This window comes from Hemicordylus capensis, chromosome 13 (assembly GCF_027244095.1).
Source record: "Hemicordylus capensis ecotype Gifberg chromosome 13, rHemCap1.1.pri, whole genome shotgun sequence".
Classification (NCBI taxonomy): domain Eukaryota; kingdom Metazoa; phylum Chordata; class Lepidosauria; order Squamata; family Cordylidae; genus Hemicordylus; species Hemicordylus capensis.
The window spans coordinates 21,439,689-21,461,684 of record NC_069669.1 but is presented as its reverse complement, the minus strand read 5'-3'; the positions used below and the strand labels follow the sequence as shown (position 1 = coordinate 21,461,684).

General features: G+C 46.8%; 1 protein-coding gene across 1 annotated transcript; it reads right to left on the bottom strand.

Annotated features, from left to right (window-relative positions):
- Positions 1–300: 300 nt before the first annotated feature.
- On the bottom strand, positions 301–9,634 carry LOC128336843 (parvalbumin beta-like). Its single transcript, XM_053277130.1, has 5 exons — positions 9,493–9,634; positions 8,909–8,980; positions 3,239–3,371; positions 1,479–1,588; positions 301–856 (listed from the first exon to the last, which is right to left on the bottom strand). The coding sequence occupies exons 2-5, from the start codon at positions 8,967–8,969 to the stop codon at positions 828–830; spliced, it is 333 nt and encodes a 110-aa protein (XP_053133105.1). The 5' UTR covers positions 8,970–8,980; positions 9,493–9,634; the 3' UTR covers positions 301–827.
- Between the last annotated feature and the right edge of the window lie 12,362 nt (positions 9,635–21,996).

The following is a 21,996-nucleotide window of genomic DNA, read 5'->3' as shown; positions in this document are numbered from 1 at the left end:
CAAGGTTGACTCAGCCTTCCATCCTTCCGAGGTCGGTAAAATGAGTACCCAGAATGTTGGGGGCAATATGCTAAATCATTGTAAACCGCTTAGAGAGCTCCGGCTATAGAGCGGTATATAAATGTAAGTGCTATTGCTGCTATTGCTATTGCTATTGCTAATAGGTAAAACTAAAATGTTAAAAGCTTGACAAAGCCAGCATGGTTGTGATTATCAAATATTCATGCATCATGTTAAAATAGAAAGAAAGAATGGAAGAATAGAAGTTTCATGACTAAAGAATGAGCCCAGAAATTCATGGATGATGAAGTGACTTTATATGTATGAATGAAACCTTTCCACCAGTTTGACTATAGCACGGCATTTTATGAAGCTGGTTAATTAAGGCAAAGACCAGTTTAAACAATCTCATTAAACAAAAATCAATGTGATTTTTTCTTCCTTTTCCTTTCTCATTACATACACCTTGGCTGGAGAGAAGATTGGTGTCAGTTAACTCTTGAAGGAAGGTATCCAGAGATCTCATTGAATTCCCACATTTACTGATTATTTCAAATAGCACCTACTGCAAAATGAAACAGACAGTTCAAGGTTCTTCTCCTTAGGTTCATACTTTGTCCCTGATGCAGAGCTGTTTAATTACGACACCAGACAATAATAAAGATCAAAGAGCGCAGTGTGTGAGTTAACATAGTTCTCTAACGGTAAGAAACAATATACTGGCAACTGGCAATGCCATTTCACTGTATAAAATGTATAAATACATATAGTTGACTTGCAATAAGAAAGAGTGTTTTACAGTACAATTAACTTGGTCTTCCTCTGGATCACTTTGATTTAACCAAGGCCTTGAACTCTAGAGGGGAAGAAGAAAAGCAAAACATTCAGATTTCATTATCTTGAGCCTTGGAAAATGACCTTTAACTGGCTTCAAAAAGGGCTTGGACAAATTCATGGAGGACAGGTCTATCAACGGCTACTAGTCTGATGGCTAAGGTCCACCTCCAGCCTCAGAAGCAAGATGCCTCTGAATACCAGTTGTGGGGGAGGAACAGCAGGAAAGAGGGCACACCCTCGTCTCTTTTCTCTGGGCTCCCCAGAGGCATCTGGTGCTGGGCCACTGTGTGGAAGAGGATGCTGGACTAGAAGGGCCTTGGGCCTGATCCAGCAGGACTCTTATTGTATATGTAGCTTGGTTTTAGGTTTGGGTGTGAATAAGGTCAGCATGGTTCTCATCAGGGCGGCTCAAGGTATGATGGCACTTGAAGTGAAGTACAAAACACTGCCTTGCCCCACACCCCGGATTGTGGGTAGCCCATGATCACTTCCCCTCCTCCCCACTCGATTCATACCGATACATGACCCTTTTCGTTGTGTCCTCTTTGCAACCTTTTCTCTAAACTAGGAAGTCCAAAACACAGCTGCCTCTCTTAGTAATAAAGGTACTTTTGCCAGACATTATATCAAAGCTTCCTCACCGTCCACTCCAATTTTGCCATCTCCATCAGTGTCGCCTGCTTTCAAGAACTCCACAGTCTCCTTATCAGTCAGATCTCTGGCGCTTGTGCTGAAATTCTGCAGGAATTTCCTGTCAAATAGGAATAGGCCAAGAGGCTAGTGTATTAGGAACATAGGAAGGTGCTTTATACCAAGTCAGACCGTTTGTTCCTCAAGCTCACTTTTGTCTCTACACACAGACTGGCAGTGGCTTCTCCAAGGTTTCAGGCAGGACTCTTCCCCAGCCCTACCTGGAAAAGCCAGGAATTGAACCTGGACCTTCTGGATGCAAGCACACAGGCGCTCTTCCCAGAGTGGCCCCATCCCTTAATGGGAATATTTTCCAGTGCAAAGATATGTAGTCTCCCATTCAAATTCAAACCAGGGCAGACCCTGCTTAGCAAAGGGGACAATTCATGCTAGCTTCCACAAGGCCAGTTCTCCTCAAAATGCCACCCCAGTTGCATCCCCCTTCCCAATCCTGCCAGCTGAAACATCCCTGTGATTCCAAGTCTTCTTCAGGCCGCTATCTAGGGATGTGCCCGAACCACAGTTCAAGCTGCGATTTGGGCACTTTAAAGGAAGTTCGGAAGGGGACTTTAAGGAGAAGCAGAGCAGGTGCTTAGCTGCCGTCTGCCTCCCCTTCCAGCTTCCAGCTGGGGCAGCGTGTATCCCAAGAAGCCCCGCGCACCATCAGCACGTACACGCACGGATGCCATTTGTGCAAATGGTGCCCGTGCATGCACGGACGCCATGTGCTTGCTGACGTTCCCTTCCTAATTGCTCCGAACTGCGGTTCCCTACCACCATCACCCATCCCACGCCTTCCCCTTTAACTGGCACACTGGAAACCCCACATTCTGAGCTGCTCCATGCCAGCTGGCCTTGCTCTGGCCTTGCTCTGCTCAGTGCTGTCCCCGGTCATTGACACCTGAACTAGCACAGTGAAGTTGGTCAATCGTGCTGCTGCCATCGCCACCACGGCCGCTGCTAGCCTCCCCTCTGGAAACAGCTCTCTTTGCTCTTTTATAGCCATTATCCAAGGAGCATGGGAAGCTCCCCTATTCTGAGCCAGACCACTAGTCCATCTAGCTCAGTATTTTCTGCAGGGTTTCAGGTGGGAGGCTCTCCCAGCCCTACCTGGAGATGCCGGAGACTGAACCTGAACCTTCTGCCTGCAAAGCAGATGATCTACTTCTGATCTATGGCTCCATCCCCTGCTGGTGTGGAGGTTGCACATGCCACTACACAAGAAGCACATCATCTTTGGGTTTTGTTTCCCTTTTCTCACACAGTGCTCTAGTGCAAGGGTGGGAAGCATCTCTTGCATGAGTGGGTTCCTACTCATTGAACAGAGAGCCCCATTTTAAAGTGGCGATTCTCTGATGTTTAGCAGTGGGAGAGCAACTGTCCCTCTCCAACCCCAGTGCAGCACCCCTTCAGCAGTAGCTGTAGCTAGTTTCTGTTGTGTTTCTTTCTAGATTGTGAACCCTATGGGGACGGGGTTGTATTTAACTTATTTATTTATCTTTCTATGCAAAATGCTTAGAAAATCGTGTTGAAGAGCAGTATATAAATATTGATAGTCAAAGTTGGAAGACTCTTCCCTTGAGGAGAAGGGCACCTTTGGACATGATCCATCCAGCCCATGGGCAGAAAAGAGGACCATGCTTATTTTTCACCTGGCAACTGGTTTTGGTGTGTGGCCTCCTCCCCAACGCCTCCAGTCTCATTTACTCACTTCAATTCATCTTCCTCAATGAACCCACTCTTGTCCTGGTCAAGAATTCCAAAGACTTTTGTCATCTGCTCATCAGATTTGTTGTTCAGACCAACTTTGGCAAAAAAGGTCTTGTAATTGAAGGTATCCTTAGCTTGGAGCAGGGAAAGAAAAACAAAGGAAAGAAGGAGAAAAGGAAAGTGAGGCAAAAAGTTAGGGAACGCGCCTCACTGAGACTGTTCTAGTAGCTGGAAAAACGAGACTCTCTTGCCCAAGAAAGAGAACTTGCAAGCCTCCCAAAAGGACATGCTCAACATGAGCGGAGTTTTAGATGTCCTGGCGCAATTGCAGCAGTGTCCTGGGGGGCAGAGCCCTCACTGAGTAGTATTGCTGTCAACCACCTAGAGACTTGGGTAGTGGGAGGTATACAAAAATATTAAAGGAATAAATAATAAATAAATAGATGGGTTCAAAGAACACGAGCCACTGAGCTCCTGGGGGCCATCTGGCTTTGGCTGGTGCTGGCAAGAGGGCTGAAAAAGAGCCCAGCCCACTCTTCCCTAGCTCCGTGCCTGAGATGCAGGGGGAAGGGATTGTGTGCTATCCCGGATTGGGGTAGGACAGTGCTAGGCAGCCCTGCACTGTCTCGAGGGCGGAGGAGAAGTGGCATCCTTCCCAGACAGGTCTAGCATCCCTCTCCTCCTTCCTCGGTTTTTGGGGACACGCAACTGTTCCTTGGGAGCCTGGCTGGATGCCCTTGCCCCCCTGAGGCTGGTCATGAGAACCAGCCCTCAAATTCACTCCATGGGGCTGGTCACTGAAACAGGATGGAGGAAATGTTTGGCTACCAGATGGGATACATCAGTGTATTTATCAGAAAGAAATAAGTTTATATAAAACTCATCTGAATTATTTGGGTATCTGAAAATGAGAGGGGAAATATATCTAAAACGCAAATCACGATAGAAGGAACAATACAAAAGCACATGCCCAACTGTCTCAGCATCCCCATTCCTATACGAACACTTTCTGTCCAAACAAGGGGCTCTCCTATACCTACCCTCTAATCCCCACTAGTACCTATATTGGGCAACAATGATATAGGAAGATGCTGAAAGCCATCATCTCAGACGGCACGGGAGGAGGCAATGGCAAACCCCATCTGTCTTCTACCAAAGACAACCACAGGGCTCTGTGGGCGCCAGGAGGATTCGACACCGACTCGACGGCACACTTTACCATTAGTACCACAGAGGGCAGCACATCAGGCTGAGCTAATGTCAGGGCTCTTCTCTGTGTTGAGCATGCCAGATTATACAGATACGGAGCTAGTTTTTGCAAGGGCTTAATCGCTCCAAACGGCATGTAACTTGATGCCCGGCTGAGATCTCTCTGATGTTCCATATGGACAATGCACTGCTTGAGGATCACTGTAGCATTATCATAGCTCAGCGGGAGAAGGTTGATCAGTTTAGTAAAGGGCATCGGAGAGCAGGTGTTAATCTAAGGGTTCCTGCTGGGATCTGGGACAGACCTTTCTCGCCAGCCTTTCCCTACAGTTTGGGGACCCCAAATGGGGCATGTCCCAACCAGAGGTAATTGTGACAGCAGCCCCAATAAATTTATCTGCTAGCTTGATTGGTTTCTTTCTTAGAAGTAGAAAGATGGAAGGAGATAGAAGAGGGAGGAAAAAAATATTTGGCTTTGAAAAAACCAGTTGAAGGTTGGCCCCATTTTGCAAGTTGGAGTTCAGGGCAGATCTAGATCTTAAGGCACTGAAAGCTATGGGCCCAAAGCCAGGCTGCACAACTTGGACCGTCCTGCAGATGTTGAACTACAACTCCCATCATCCCTGATGATTGGCCACTGTGTCTGGGGACGATGGGAGTTGTAGTCCAACAGTAGTCAGTCCAACTGACTATTGGACACTGTGTCTGGGGATGATAGGGCTTGTAGTGCTTTGGTTGTAGTGCCAAAGTTGTGCAGCTTTCTTTCTTTCTTTCTTTCTTTCTTTCTTTCTTTCTTTCTTTCTTTCTTTCTTTCTTTCTTTCTTATCACATTTATTTATTTATTTATCATATTTTTATACCGCCTGATATGTAAATCTCTTAGCCTTAGTTTCTAAAGCATGTAGGTCACAGAGTTCAGAGCAAAGAAAAATAGTCTGATGGAGATGCTCCAGCTTGCAGATCTTGCATGCATGGCTTCTAGCATGCGGGGCATCAGACATGCATGGAGCAAAGATTCTGAAACACACATGTGCCCAGTTGTCATGCGTGACAAGCTGTATGCAGCTTCCTTGCATTCTCCACAGAGTGCAATCATGACGTTTGTGGTCTGAACTGGCCCCTTGAATCTGATTTCTGTATTTGGAGGCAGGGAAGAATTCCTCTCAGGTCAGATTTAAGTGGTGAACCCAGGATGGTTTTGGTGACCCTGTAAAACAGGGGTTCCCAACCTTGGTTCCCCAGATGTTGTTGGACTACAACTCCCATTATCCTCAGTGATGGTTGGAGATGATGGGAGTTGTAGTCCAACAAAATCCGATGGCAGGTGGGAGAGATGATGCTGGGAACCCCTGCTTTAAAAAGCAAATGTATTTGACTTTATTTGGGGTCATGGCATGCTCTGGACTTCTATATAACTATACTTGTTGTATGGGCACCTTCCCCAAAGACTATCTTCTTCATGTCTCCCCACTGCTTCGGCCAGACTTTAATTTGGACAGTGTAAAATAATCTCACAGGATGCAGAGATCCGATCATCTTACTTTGCAGCCTGAACCAACCAACCGCCAGGCTCTTTCAGCCCTACAAGGGTATGATTCTAGGCACAACTTTGCTGCCCCAGAGAACACAAGAGATGCAGGAAAACAACCCTTGATATGATCTGCTGTGCTGAAACCCGCACAGGCAACAGACTGTCTACGTGGTGGCCATTGAAGGCATCCAGGTTGCAGATGCTACATTCTTGTGTGCACCCTCCTCCTCCTTTCCCCCATTTTAAGAGCTGGGGGCCAGTTTGCCGCCCCTCTGGTGTGCCAATATTCTACTGCCCGAAGGCTGCCTCATCTCGCCTCATGGAAGGGCCGCCCCTGTGCCAATGGGGCTATGCCAGCATCTTATCCATGGTAGTTCTTTTGTCAGAGAATGCAAAGAGAAAACAGGTTCACCAGGCTGCCCATCTAAACGTAATCTGGAGAATGATAAATCCTTTGATCAATTTCAGTAATGCTATCCGTGCCTGCTTTAGCTGTTAGCTCTAGCAGATTTTTAGACATGAAAGCGATGCATCTGATTTAACAAGGTTAGCTTTTGAAATTAGCATATTCTTTGTTGAGATTTCAGGCATTGCCACAGAAGTGTTGGGTCATTTTCTTAAAACCATCTCTACATCTGGGTTACATATGTTTTTGGGATGATGACAACAAAGAAATCCCATTCCTGGTTATGTTTGCCCTGAAAACCTTTAGGGTAGATGTTAACAGCTTTAGCACCAGTTTTGGATAGAATATTATACATGTGTGCCTCACTTAAATTTGTCTCTTTGTTAAATGGAAAGATCGCAGTTTAGAAAAGTGACATGTTAACTGCAGGGGGGAAGTGGAAAGAGGCGTATAGGGCTGGTTCACATGATGAGCGTGATGTCAGTAAAGAAGAACCAGACCTCCCAGGGGGCACATAGAGAAATAGGAACATAGGAAGCTGCCTTCTACCATGTCAGACTATTGGGCCAGCTAGTGCAGACTATTGGGCCAAACTAGCAGTGACCTCTCCAAGGTTACAGGGCAGGAATCTCTCAAGCCTAGTTGGAAATGCCTGTGAGGGAACTTGGAACCTTCTGTAGGCAAGCATGCCGATGCTCTTCCCAGAGCAGCCCCATCCCCTAAGGGGGTCATCTTGGAGTGCAGATTTGAATCTCCCCTTCAAATGCAAAGCAGAGTGGACCCTGCTTAGCAAAGGGGACAGTTTATGCTGGCTACCACAAGACCAGCTTTCCTCCCAGTCCCACAGAGCATGTCGTGTGAACTCAGGATTTCCCCCCAAGCTCAGGCTTCAAGTATACGCTGATGGGATCTGAGCTGTCAGTGACTGACCATGAAAGGGATCTTGGGGTCATGGTGGACAGCTCGTTGAAAGTGTCGACTGAATGTGCGGCAGCTGTGAAAAAGGCCAATTCCATGCTAGGGATCATTAGGAAGGGGATTGAAAATAAAATGGTGAATATTATAATGCCCTTATACAAAACTATGGTGCGGCCACACCTGGAGCACTGCGGACAATTCTGGTCACATCTAAAGAAGGACATTGTAGAGCTGGAGAAGGTGCAGAAGAGGGCAACCAAGATGATCAGGGGTCTAGAGCACCTTCCTTATGAGGCAAGGCTACAACACCTGGGGTTTTTTAGTTTAGAAAAAAGACGACTGCAGGGAAACATGATAGAGGTCTATAAAATCATGCAAGGTGTGGAGAAAGTGGATAGAGAGAAATTCTTCTCCCTCTCACCTAACACTAGAACCAGGGGTAATCCCATGAAATTGATTGCCAAGAAATCTAGGACCAACAAATGGAAATACTTTTTCACACAACGCATAATCCACTTGTGGAATTCTCTGCCACAAGATGTGGTGACAGCCAACAACCTGGATGGCTTGAAGAGGGGTTTGGATCACTTCATGGAGGAGAGGTCTATCAACGGCTACTAGTCGCAGGGCTATAGGCCACCTCCAGCCTCAAAGGCAGGATGCCTCTGAGTACCAGTTGCGGGGGAGTAACAGCAGGAGAGAGGGGATGCTCTCGGCTCCTGCCTGTAGGCTTCCAGCAGCATCTGGTGGGCCACTGTGAGAAAAAGGAGGCTGGACTAGATAGGCCTCCTTGGGCCTGATCCAGCAGGGCTGTTCTTATGTTCTTATTCTGTGGTTGAACGCCCACATCGAAAACCTGACTTCAAATCTACGATTAACTATCTCAGTTAAATGTTGGATTGGCGTGGTGCCAAATGAAGATCATAAAAAATTATAATTCTGATTTCTTCACAACACACTCAGCAGGAACCTGAGAGCCATCAGGATCCCTGGTTTTCATTGACTGGACATTAAAGTCATTGGGCAAACCAGCTCATCATCTGATAATTTTAAGAATTATAAATTTCGTACTTCATAGCTAGGTGGTGTTTTTCTAGCTGTGTCATTTTGATCGCTTTTTAAAATGTTGGAAGTGCTGATTTTCTTCAATTTGTTCTACCAATAATTTAACAATGCCCAAGCAGACTTGGGCCTCCTTCGCTTCAGCAAGATGGCTGCAAGCTCAGACCAACGAAGAGACGTTTCCAACTCTATTGTCGGGAAGAATCTGCCGCTCAATCCCTCTCTCTTTAATAGATGCATTATACTTAAAATAAATGTATATGACCGTTTCTGATGCACTTACGCTGTAAAATCAGGAGTCGGACTGGGGAGTGGAGGAGGATGAAGAAAGCCACAAAGGCCACATTTACTCAAATAGAAGATGACTTTGAATTTAAGATGACCGGCTAACCCTGTATTTACCCAAGAGGAACTCTGAATTTCAGACAACCACTTGAAGTCTAACGTCAAAGAACTTGGAGGCAGAATATAAATAAATAAATTAATTAAATTTTTCCCTTGCAGGATGGAGAGGCACACAGAAGTCTTTTAAAGATAGGACTTACCTTCACAGCTTTTCAGGCCAGCCGCAATTTCTGCATCCGACAGGATCCCTGAAAGAGCCATACCTGCAAGAGCTATAGGGAGGAGGGAAACATCGTTAGTGGAAATGAAAGACAGGCTGGAAAATTATGAGCTAATGGCATTCTCAAGCAGGGGCCACAAAGGCCGGGAGATCCTAGGGTAGATGTGGTGGTCACTGCCTGAGCTGACAAGTCAGTCTTGGCCGTTGTGTGACCACCAGATGGGGCCATATCTTGTCCTTGTATCTTTAATTAAATAGCAGCAGCAGAAGCAAAAGGAAAGATTACAGTCCAAGGCAAGGGAACTGCCCTTCAGAACCAGTGAGCACAATTCCTTCCTCAAAAGAGATCCTGTTTTTTCCATCCAGAGGGCTTTTTTTTTTCCTCCCCACAACCAGGATGGCCAAGGAGTGGATCCTTTTTTGCTCTTCTCTCAGAGTCCATTTTCCAGTTTGTGCAAAACTCAGAATTCCGTAGCTTGACAATCTTGATAGTTTCCCAAGCAGTGGACTATTTAAGGCTTAGTGGATACTGGTGGCTGCAAAAATCTGGAAGACTGAACTCACCTTATGACTGTTTTTCCAAAGCTGGGGGGAGAAATGAGCAGTAAGATCTAAGGATAGCTCTTCTCTTAGGGTATTTGCCAGAGCAGAAACCCGGTCTTATATAGGTTTTCGCTAAGACCTCCCAGGCCTTTTACAGAAGTTCTGCGACCACGTCATTGCTGAAATGCCCCAGGGGATAAGATACTGTGGCTGTCAAGACCTGCTAGCTAATCAAATTGATATTTATATCTCAAAGGAATGTACATTGGGTCTTAGACAATATAACAAGTTTGAGAGGCACACAAAAAGAACTCCCCAACCCATAAGTCCTGATGGCACCCAAGTGGACAGGAAAGTTGTAAACTGAAAGTTGAAAAATACTTTTGAACATGTTGATTTTATCCAGTTTCCCATTCAAGGAGACACCTGAGAGTTTGCCATTTAATTGGGGAGGACTGTCTCTGTAACGTTAACGCTGCAAGCCAAACCACTCGATCCAATGGGGCTACTTGGAGAGTAAAGCTGTGCTGGGTAGATTGGTTGGCAAAACTGACTGTAGGGTTGATGGCAGAGACACCTTCACCCCACTGTGTCTCAGTCATATTTTAAGATGACACCCCCCTCCCTTGTACTTATTTTAATAGACATCGAAACCCGGCTGCTGACCAACAACCCTAAGTAACAAACAGGGCCAGCTCTAGGGGTGCAAAATGACCCCTGATAACTGAGCAAAGAGACTCCTTTTCAAGTGGCGATTCTCTTAGACTGAGCAGGGGGAGAGCAACTGGCCCTATCCAACCCCAGCACAGCATCCCTCCAGTGGCTGTTGCTGGTGTCTCCTTCATGTTTCTTTTTAGATTGTGATCCCTTTGGGCACAGGGGACCATGTCTATGTGCTATTTATTTTTATATGTAGACCATTCTGAGATCTTTGGTTGAAGAGAGGTATATAAACATCATTGGTAGTAGAAGTAGTAGCAGCAGTAACAGCAGCAGCAGTAGTAGTAGGGGTGTGTGCCATGTGCACCAGAACAGGGTCCTGTGCTTTCAGGGGGCACTGCAGAGTGATGGCAAATGGGGCAAAACTTACAATTCTTGTACATTTCATGGGGTTAGGGCTAGGGAACAGAGGAAGTTGGCATACACTACTGAGTCAGACCATGGGCCCATCTAGCTCAGTATTGTCCACACCAGTGTTTCTAATAAAAAACCATACAACCCAAAACCAATTCCGGAGCTCTTTGGAGTTCATTTCCAGGCAGCCCTTACACTGATTATGTGGGCCAGCCCTTAGAATGCTTTCCTTCATTATCATCACATTTATAAAAAGCATCAAAGAGAGGTTCCCCATGGGCTCATGTCTGATTATGCTTGGGATGGGAGCATCTGTGTTAAAAGCACCATTCTTTTTCTTTTAAAGTTTGCATCCCCCTCCTCAAATGCACTTGGTGTCTTCTGTACCCCCTTCCCTATATCTCTGTCCTGGTGCCACCCACCACCGCCCAAACATGAAACAAGTTCCGCTCCAAATTCATTGTCTTAATTGGTTCGTGGATAAAGCCCATTGGCTGCTTGCAGCTTCCCCGACACCAATGGGAGTTAAACACATGTTGGAGGTGAGCTGGAATTCTGCCCAGCCAAAAGTATGTCAGCATTTGAGAAGGAACTCCCTGTACTTCTCCTGGCCCGAAGTCAGCCCATTCTGTAGCTGCGAGCTTGCACTCAGCTGCTGAACACGGCCTCTCTGACTCTGGAGGGACATGGGGAGACCTTTTGCTATGATTCAGGACTCTGGTGCTGAAACCAGAAAGCAGTGAAGGCTCCTAGCCCTGACTGCAGATAGTCTCCAACTTAAAGCAGAAGTTGATCAATGGAGATAAAATTAAGAAAGTTTTTAATGTAGGGTGCAGCTCTACTTTCCCCCAGACAACCACGTGACCAGCGCTGGCAAGAGCAAGTCTCGTTGTCCCGGCCTCCGAGAATCCCACAATGCACTGCGTGCTGAGTGCAGTGCACTGGGGATTCACTCAGGGCACAGGCACTCTAGGCACCCATCTCTGTGTCATCACCAGCTACTCGTTTCCCCTATATGGAACAATAAACATGGACATTCAATTGTATATACTACCCCTTCAACTGACTGTGAAGAATTGTTGCAATATATATTCCCTCGCTAAATCGAATCCAGGGGCGTAGCAAGGATTGGAGTGGGCCCAGAGATAAGATTTTAAAATGGCCCCCCCCCCTCACTGATTTCCTCACCTTCTCCTGGCCCGATGTCTCTGCTAATTATCCCAACTAGTTACAAGGTGTAAATAACAGCAGAACCAACTAATACAACAGTATCAATGATGAACAGTAATCATTTCACACATCCCAACTAGAGAAACTACTAGTGAAAGACATGCTGTTCTGGTATTAAAAAATATTTTGTATCAGTACTGCTGAACTGATATTTGAGCAAGAGAGCCCTACTTCATGACATTAAGAGAAAGTATTTATCCTTGTTAGATTTGAATTGGCATTTTGTGTAAATGAAGTATTCTTTAAAAGGATGGTTTCTATAATTAGTATACATATTCCATAAATATATAGAAAGCAGAGATTCCCACCGACAAAGAAACATGTTAGCCCTCTGTAATATTTCAGATAAAGCCTGTCCCTTGTAGAATTATAAATGTTATGGCAAATTAAATACGAACTCATCAAGGTGAGAGAGAAGGGAACAGGAAGATACAATAAATGCCAACTAAACCATTGAGTTAGAAATGTAGTCTTCGCTTTTACCAACCTAATGCGGGGGCAGGGGGGGATAGAGCGTCAAAAATAACCTGGAAGTTCTGTCAGGAGACAAAATAATAGGTCCTCTATTACTTTTAAAAGTCCATGCACTGCCGCCTCTGTAAAAATGCTGAGAACAGCCATACACAGACCATGTTGTTGCCTCTCCCCACCCAGCCCCCCTACAAATTATCCTCTTCCTTATTAGGACGAAATGCAAATAAACTGGAGGCTCTCTTGCAGGCAGTAATGGCTTTTGTTAAAGCACAGTTCTGGGTGTCCCTTTCAGCTGCGGCAGCAGCACGAACCCCCTCAACTCTCTCATGCCCTGAGAAAAAGGAGGAAGGAGCCTGTCAGAGCCAGTGCTCACCTGAGGAGTCAGGCTCCATGTCTCTCCTCCTCCTCAGCACACAAACACACAGCAGCTGCCCTCCCTGCCTACAAACAAAGCAGTGGGCAGACGCTTAAACCAGCAGCAAGGCAGGAGGGCGGGAACAGCAGCCTTGATAAATGGGGTATGGGCATCCCTCACACACAGCAATCTTTCTTGCTTGCTCACCCACTGGTCAGCTGCTCCTCTCTGCTTCCATGTGCAGAGGGCTCTGACGCGTTACGCGTCCACCCGCCAGTGAATGTGAGCCCTGACCAATACCAGAGAAAGCAGGCTGGATGGGGCCAGGGAGGGGTTGGGAAGGAGAAGCAAAAGGGAGATGGGGAAAGGAGAGAGGGGACTCAAGAGAGACAGAGAGCGAAGGAATACCCCCGACCGGAACACTGAAGGAAGCGCAGGCGCTGGGGAGCCGGGATGATGATCATGTGACTTGCCTCTGGGGGGCCCTTGAGGCAGCGGGCTTGGAGACAAATGTCTCCCCTTGCCCAATAGTAGCTACGCCCCTGATCGAACCCCTGCAATTGTCTCAGGTTGGCTCGTAGGAATCTCTCTCATTACATACTAACAAATCTTTCAAGATTTCACTCTGTTTATAAGCAAACATGGGGAGATTTATGCCTGGGGATATCTTTCAATAAGTACCAATATTCTTTAATGATGTCTTCTATGCATCGAGAATGAGAATTGTTTTTGATTGGAACAATCATTCTGTCTACAGTCCTCCAATCAGTATTTTTCTTCAAAAGGGAATCCCTATCCCACATCTGTGCTTTATGTAGAGTACCTGAACCCTGGGGGAATCCATTGCACTGTGGCGCATGGTCTACTGTGGGATTCTTGGAGTATACCCATTGTCCCGACCTATGTTTACCCGCGCTTCCAGGAGCGCATGGATAAACAGTGTGGCAGTTCTGGTCATGTGGGTGCTCAGCTTGTGCTCCACAGTGGCTTGGAGCGGTCATTTGGGGGAAGGTAGGTTGAACCCTGCCTTCCCGCTCAGCTGCCTGACTGCTCGTGGGCCGTCATGTAAATAGCTCAATTGTATTTGTTATTAGAGTGGTGATGTATATGGAATGCCACTAAGAAAGACTTGTGGTGGAAACATGTCTGGCATTTGAAATATTTATTCTCATGAAGATTCTTATATGATTCCATTTCGCACTTCACTTGGGAAGGACATTTATTTCATCGGAGAAGTGGATTTGGCGATATTCTTTTGTGTGATTCCATTTTACAGAAGCATTTTACACTCTGCTTGGGAAAGATATTTGTTTCATCTGAGAACTGAATTCTATCAACGCATTGTGTGGCTGTGGGATAGCTCACCAGGTTGGCAGGTCAGTCCCAATGGGCTCTTAACAGGTAGCCTTCCTTGGCAACTGGCTTGGCTGGCTGGGTCTGGTCTTGTGCCATTCCACAGAGGAGAGCCCGCGAGGCTAGGCTTGACCAGGCAAATTGCAGCACCACGGAGAGCTCCGAGGGATAAGTTGCTCCAACAAACGTCAGAAGCAGATGGAGCTCTTAAGTAGAGTGGAAGCCTTAAAGGGGCAGATTTCTGGCCTGGAGTCTGGCAACCCTCATCCACCCATCTGATCCTCCTTAGCCTGTTGCCAGCTCTGGCATGTAGATACCAGGCAGTGCAAAGGTGTGGGAGGGGTTGCTCTCCAAGGTTTCAGGCCAGAGTCTCCAACAGCCCTACCTGGGGATGCTAAGAATTCAACCAGGGACATTCTGCATGCAAAGCAGATGCTCTAGCACTGAACGTATGACCACATCCCCTGAGGAGAATATCTTAGATTGTTCATATGTGGTCTCCCATCCAAATGTAAACCAAAATAGATCCTGCTGAGCAGAGGGGGCAATCCATGCTCACCACCACAAGACCAGGTCTCCTTCTTTCATGCTGTGGTCCAGTGTCGGGCCCTGCTACAGGGTCTAGTGATGGCTCTGCTTCCTCCAGGCCTGGGTCATAACAGGCATTTGTTAATGGGGCTGATGTGGCCTCCATCTTCCTCTGGGCCCCAAGAGAAGCTGGGAATTGGTGTTTAGGTGGTGGAGGCAGGAATTTACCAGAAAGGCAGGCTGCCCCCACCCCATGTTTGAAAGAGGACTTGGAGAGGTCCCTGGTACCTAGTTTCAATTGTAGGGCAGAGATAGGTATTCTGTTTTTCTGTCTTTATATGCCAATCCTCTGAACGACCTTTTATTTAAAGACTTGTATGTAGGACAACTGGTGTTCCATTATGTGATTAGATTGCTGTGTGCCAATAGGTGGCACCAGAGGAAGGCACATGCCAAAGAGAGGATGCATTTGCCATTTGTCTTCTCCCCCATCCTCACTCGTCCTGTTACATGAAGGCCCAGGAAAGCTGGGCTTGACTGTGTGCTGGGATGGGGGTCGTGGGAAACCCATCTTAGAATCTCCAATGTGTCATGATATTGACCACAAGCTTTCCCAGACAGCAGGCTTGCTGCGGGTTTTCAGTGAGTTCGAAGTTGCCCCCCACAAAAATCGATGCAAAACTGGATTTTGTTTTTTGTTTTTACCCTGGATATAAATTGGGCTACACTCTAATGCACGTCGAAAAACCCGAATCGTGTGTGAAGTGCTCCCTGATAGCGTGCAGGGTCTGCGGGGTCCATTTGGCCGATATGTGAACACACACCTCCATTCTGGAGGAGATGCAAACTACAAGCCAGGTGTGAGAAACCTCCAGGGGAATGGGGATCAGAGCAATCATTCTTAGCCAAACCGACCTCACATTGTTATTTTTGGGTTCAAATGCTGCTCTGAACCCCGGCTTGCCTTGGAGGGCAGGTGGGCTATAAATAATAAAATGTTATTTATTTTAGAGAGAGCTGGTCTTGTGGTAGCGAGCATGACTTGTCCCCTTAGCTAAGCAGGGTCCACCCTGGTTGCATATGAAAGGGAGACTAGAAGTGTGAGCACTGCAAGATATTCCCCTCAGGGGATGGAGCTGCTCTGGGAAGAGCAGAAGAAAGTTCCACGTTCCCTCCCTGGCAGCATCTCCAAGATCGGGCTGAGAGAGAGTCCTGCCTGCGACCTTGGAGAAACCGCTGCCAGTCTGTGAAGACAAGACTGAGCGAGATGGACCAAGGGTCTGACTCAGTATATGGCAGCTTCCTGTGTTCCTATTAAACCATGTCAAGGATGCCAACAAGGTTGGAAGCTCAGAAATGGCGTTTTATAACCTTGCCATTCAGAGGATCCCTATATCCAGCCCAGAGGTGCTTATTTCACTGTCCCATTCCAAGAAATAAATCCAATCCGTGGCTCCCTCGGCCTACCCTGCTATCCACCCCCACCCTGGCTGCCACCAACCTCCTGCTCTGTTTGTGTGAAATGATCTTGTGTTCTGGGAGGCAGCTCTGGTCAGCCTGCCCCACGTGGGTTGGCTGCTAATTCAAAGAAGAAACTTTAGCGGTCTGGGTGTGAATGTGGAATGACAGGCCCCATATCCTCTTTCCCTTTCTCTGCTCTTCTTCTTCTTAGTCGAATCCATCAGAATAATTTTGCTTCTCATATTAGTCTACAGCTAATAGCTGTAGTATCTCTCGGGCCAGATAGCACACACACCTTCCACTTCTCTCCTTCAGCTTGTGTGGGTTTCAACCTTCCCAGCACTATATGACGTTGGCCCCAAACGATCCCCTAGGGCCTCCATCAAGTGTCAGTCAGTTCCCTTGGCTGACAGCAGCATTCCGCAGTTGGCCCTTTCTAGCATGAAAGCAGTGCTAACCAGCCAGTGGTTCACACAATAGTTCAAATCTAGGTTAAATGTGGGATGCGGACATTAATATGATCGTGTGAATCAAGGTGGCCCGAGATAAGTTTGAGATTCCCACCTCAGTGTGGGCTCACACAATCATGCTAATGTCAATGACCCATGTAAAATCTAGATTCAGATGGTTTGGCATGGCCTTCTAGGTTTTTAAATGATTGGCAAACTGTTTTAAATTGTTGCCCTGATTTCCAGGGTTTTTAGCTGCTTAGCTGGTTATATATATATAAAATCAGATATTTTTAAAAACAAAATGGTTTAGAGAATAATCAAATATGAACAAGCTTTACAAAAACTGAAATGAAAAATTCCTCACAAACAAATAAAATCATTATTTTCTTACACACACGTGCACACATTTAAATGTTAATGTTTTGAGACAGACTATTACAGTCACTGGTGCACATCCTGACTAAGCACTCAGACGAAATTAATCATGAATGATTCATGGTGGATTGGGACCAATTCATGGTGGATTGGGTCTGATTCGCGGCGGATTGGAACCGAGATGGGGAGTGAAATGGGGAGCAGGAAATATTTTGGGAGGAGTGCCTTGCTACCCTTCGGAGTCGTCCATGCAAGGATATAGAAATAAACTACCCCTTCTTTCCTTCATTTGATGCATTTGGCCTAGAAAATTATGACTCCTTAACTGTAACCTTTTCACCTGAGACTTCACATTTCTGCTTGGCAGGAATGTTTCTGGCATAGTTAATCCAGCTCTAAGTTTCCAATCCTCAAACCCAGAATTGGAGAAAAGAGTTTAAATTGACAGGAAAGGGATCCATTCTATATCTGAGTTAAAGTTATGATGGAATAATGGAAGAGGAGTACCTATAAGAGACTATGCATATCTTTTAGGGTTTTCTGCTTGCTCATGAGAAATGTTAGAAGATAAAAGCAGGACAGACAAAGAGAGGTCAGGTTGGTCAGGTTCAAGCTGACCTCATAGATTGTCAATAGGATTGAGGGTTTATACAATTAAGAACTATAGTTAACTGGTTTGTTAGAATGACCCGGCACATTAATAAAGAGCAATGCGGGGTCATATTTAATTGAGGACTATGATCCTTGTAATAATTTATCTTTCATGTGGTCTTGTATTTTGATGTTTTATCCTTTATCTGTGGTTCAAGGTAACTTTAAGAATAATTTCCTGCAATGTAGCAGGCTGGGAAAATAAAAAATAGGACAAGCTTTTTATCCATTAGTGGTGCGCTTTTGATATAATTCTGTGGCAGGAGTCCTGGGCCACGCAGAATATGTGCCTGGAACAGGGGCGTAGCTAGGGAGGGGCAGCCCCTTGGAGTGAGGGAGCTAATGACTGAAATAGGGAGGGTAGAGCTAGGGGGCCCTCAGGAGCTGGAGGCCCGGGTTCTTTGAACCCATCTGCTCAATGATAGCGACACCCCTGCCCTGCAAGGTTTGACAGTACCTTCTCTGAAAACTGTGTGAGTGGTCCTTAAAGACCGCCCTCGCTCAGGTCTGGTCGGGCTTGTCTCAACCTGGAGAGGAGCGGAGTGTGGCTGTCTGCTGAGCCCCGGCTGGGTAGGATGAACGCGCCCTACCCGGATTCCGTTCCGTTTCAAATGCGGTAGGAGGAAAAACTGTCCGACCCAGCTGGCCCTTAGCAGGCGATCACGGTCCCCGCCTCCTACCTTGCTTTTGACCCTTGTCCTGTACAAATCCAAGTCTAATGTGTGAACGACTGTAGGTGCGTACAGCTCCGTATGTGTGGACACTGTACATTGCACGCGTATCGAACATAACCTCTGAACCGGGCAGGCGCATGGCTATCAGTGATCGGGGGTGGGGGGTATTTTCAGGCGGCAGTCGCCCCAAACGCTTCTGGGAGCCAGCAGAGGCTGACCCCCCACTCCCCCCCCCACACACACTTCTGGAGGCCCACCAGATGCTTGTCCTCTGCCTGTCGCCCCAACAGGTGTGCCGCCCTTTTGCTGCTTTCACTTGACGCTGCTTTGTTCCCGTACCATCGGGGTGGGGTCAGGGGGCGTAGTCTTTCTCTGCTTGGAGCAGACGATGCAAGGCGACCCCGGTGGTGGCAGCGGAACGAAGCACGGTGTGAAAGAAGCCAAAGGGCAGGGCAGGGGTCTTGCTAATTGAATCAACAGATATTATGATCGGCTTTACCTTATTTCTAAATTTTCTGTAAAAGTAGCCATGGGGACCTCAATTGGAATTAAGACTATGACAATGACTTTTTAAAAACCTTTACCTCTTCCTCATCATCTGCTGTTTACCCATTCAGAATATCTCTTAGATAGTGTTTGATGGCAAACTTTTCCATTGTGTTAATCAGTGCCAGACAAAACGCTCACCAAGTTTAGGAGATATCGACGTTGGGTTAAATATTTCAGGGCCTAAAGCTTAATTGGTTTTCACTTAAAATATGCATATTAGTTTTGCTGAATAGAAGGGATTACTTCATTTCACAATTCTCACATTTGAACTCAAGGACTGTTGTTTTTTAAAGGTATACAGAAGCCTTCCAGTATTGCAGGGGTCATGCTCCAGGAAAGTACCATGAATGATGAATCTATGATATTGGAGTGCTTAACCTCACCCTCTCAGGTTCCACACTCAGGTGGTACAAGTGGCTGGGATAATGAAAGAGTGTTCCAGCCACACGTGCTGCCTCTTTAAGCCTCCCCACATGCCAGCTGGGAAGTGGGGGGCATGGCCATTTAAACAATAAACCTCCTCAGCCCATCACTAGGGAAGTGGGGATGCTTAAAGAGGTGGCAGGAAAGCCACCCGGCTGCTCAGGCTGCCTCTCAAAGCCTCCCCACGTGCCAGTTGGGAAGTGACCAGGCCCCCTCGCAGGTGGCATTAGGTCAGGGGCTGTGGTTGCGTGTGCTTGCATGCGCACCACCAGCAGCACAGGGGGAGGGGCTGCCAGGAAGAGCTGGTCCCGTCGCGGCCAGTGGGGTCCCTACTCCCCTGGAGCAGGGCTATCAAGGCTGGGTGTGAGACTCACCCATTCTGCCTGGGGCCATCGGAACATGGAAAGCCGCCCTATACTGAGTCAGCCTATCGGTCCATCTCGCTCAGTCGTATGGTCTACACAGACTGGCAGCGGCTGCTCCAAAGCGTCAGGCAGGGGTCTCTCCTAGCCCTATCTGGATATGTCAGGGAGGGAACTTGGAACCGCCGGCATGCAAGCAGGCAGGGGCTCTTCCCAAAGCAGCCCCACCCCCTGAGGGGAATCGCTTGCAGCGCTCAGACTTCTTTCATATGCAACCAGGGCAGACCCTGCTTAGCAAAGGGCACAATGCATGTTTGCTACCTCGAGACCAGCTCTCCCCCACTTCCAACATTCACGCCATGGGTGAATGTGAATGCAATGCAGGGTGTTGAAAACGTAAGAGAGTCATTGAACTTGCATTTCCAGTTGACGACATGGGCTTTATGTTTGCATGAGAGATTTAAACACAGATTGATTTATGCCCTGAGTGTGAGAATGCCCGGACAGCAGGAAATGCCCAAAGGACATCACAGGGGAAGGATTTTCCCCAGTGTCTCATGCAATGTGCTAATCATCACAGTGTTGTGAAACATCTGATTTGTTTGTTATTTCTCTGTGTAAACCGCCCTGAGCCATTTTTGGAAGGGCAGTATAGAAATTGAATGAATGAATGAATGAATGAATAAATGCTCTTTCCATAGCAGTGAATTAGAGAGTTCCTTCCATTAGGATATAGAGGAGCTTTAGGTAACTCTGCAGATTACACACTTTTGTGGGAACAGATGTTGGCTCTGTCAAAGATTTCATCCGATCAACCTTTGCAAAGGATAGCTGCCAGTAATATCTGCAGCTCCTGGCTGAGGTTTCGGGCATGTTCCCCTATGTTGGGGGAATCCTTCCCCTGTGTCAGTCCGTGAGCCAGCTAGGGTGGCCAGTCCCATCTGGGAGGACAAATGCCCACTGTGATCTTTGACTTGGTCTACACCGCTAGAGATGGAAAAGAGGTGACAGCATCATTGCAGTAGCTTTCGGTGGGTCCTCATGCTTTCATTGACCTGAGCATCAGGCCCGAAGTGGCGACATTTGCAATGGTGCTTTAAAGGCTTCTAAAAGTTTTTAAAACACAAAATGCATAGGGTAAAGGTAAAGTGTGCCGACATCGGGTCGGTGTCGACTGCTGGCAACCACAGAGCCCTGTGGTTTTTCTTTGGAAGAATACAGGAGGGGTTGACCATTGCCTCCTCCTGCACAGCATGAGACGATGCCTTTCAGCATCTTCCTATATCGCTGCTGCCCGATAGAGGAGTTTCCCATAGTCTGGGAAACATACCAGTGGGGATTCGAACCGGCAACCTCTAGCTTGCTAGGCAAGTCATTTCCCCACTGCGCCATTAGGGTAGGATAGCCTAAAAGAAAAGCACATTAATTGGTTCACTATTTGCCAATTGCATTCTGGCATTTGGCGCAAGCTCTGATGTCAGCCCAGATGCAACATCAAAGAGATTGGGGAGAGACTTAGGATTTATAGGCACGGCAATTCTGCATTATGCCCGAGTGCCAAGGCATGGAGAGATGCAAACTGCCAGGATTCCTTGTCTGCGTTCATCGGCTCTCATCTGTCAAGCGCCTCGGCTTCATTCTGGGCTGTAACTGAGCTGCCCACAGTGTTACGTGATCAGCTTGCAATTCCTGGCTCTGCTAGTCACGAAAGTTATATAAACGTTCCAGCATGCTTTGTTTCTGCCGTTCTGAAAGAAAGAAAGAAAGAAAGAAAGAAAGAAAGAAAGAAAGAAAGAAAGAAAGAAAGCCCACCGCCCAGCAACTGTTCCATTGCCCCTTGATTATGTTACTCACCTAGTTCCTGATCATAAAAATTACACCATAACCATTATGGCTTGGAAGAGAATCAGGATAAATAGGAAGACTGCTAATTAATGGCATTTGTGAGGGTATTTTCACTTATTTATTTATTTGTCACATTTACATACCACCCCACATAAAATCTCAGGGCGGCTTACAATTGAAACAAACAACTGAAACCTTAAAAAAAAAAAAATCAAATAAAAGAAGTTTTAAATCGCCATAAATAAAAACTTTAAAACATCATAAACGAAAAGCCCAATAAAACAGGTGTGTTTTCAAAAGTTGTTTAAAAACAGCCAGGGTGGGGGAGATTCTGATTTCAATGGGGAGTGTGTTCCAGAGCCCCGGCGAAGCCCTAGAGAAAGCCCGGTTTGGGTCGCCACCAAGCCAGCCACTGGCAACCACAACCGGACCTCCCCCGATGATCTTAATAGGCGGCGCTCTCTTAAATTTCCCATCCAGATGGAAATATAATGCAGCTTCTCTTCGGTGAGAGCCTGGCATTCCTAAACAGCAGTGCTGGAGTATTTGGGGTGGTGGTGGTTGTCGTGTTTCTTCTCTCCCATTTATTGGAGTAATGGAGGGGTCCTGAATCTTGGGTCCCCAGATGTTGTTGGATGGTGGCAACTCCCACAATCCCCAGCCACAATGGCCTTGGGCTATTGCTGCAAAGAATGCTGGGAGTTGTGTTCCAACTAGAG

Coding starts and splice junctions, on each gene's coding strand:
- LOC128336843 (XM_053277130.1), bottom strand. CDS start 8,969: ATGGCTCTTTCAGGGATCCTGTCGGATGCAGAAATTGCGGCTGGCCTG. Junction 3,372..8,908: donor TGGCCTGAAAAGCTGTGAAG/GTAAGTCCTATC, acceptor CCCTGCTCCAAG/CTAAGGATACCTTCAATTAC. Junction 1,589..3,238: donor ATTGAGGAAGATGAATTGAA/GTGAGTAAATGA, acceptor CCTATTTGACAG/GAAATTCCTGCAGAATTTCA.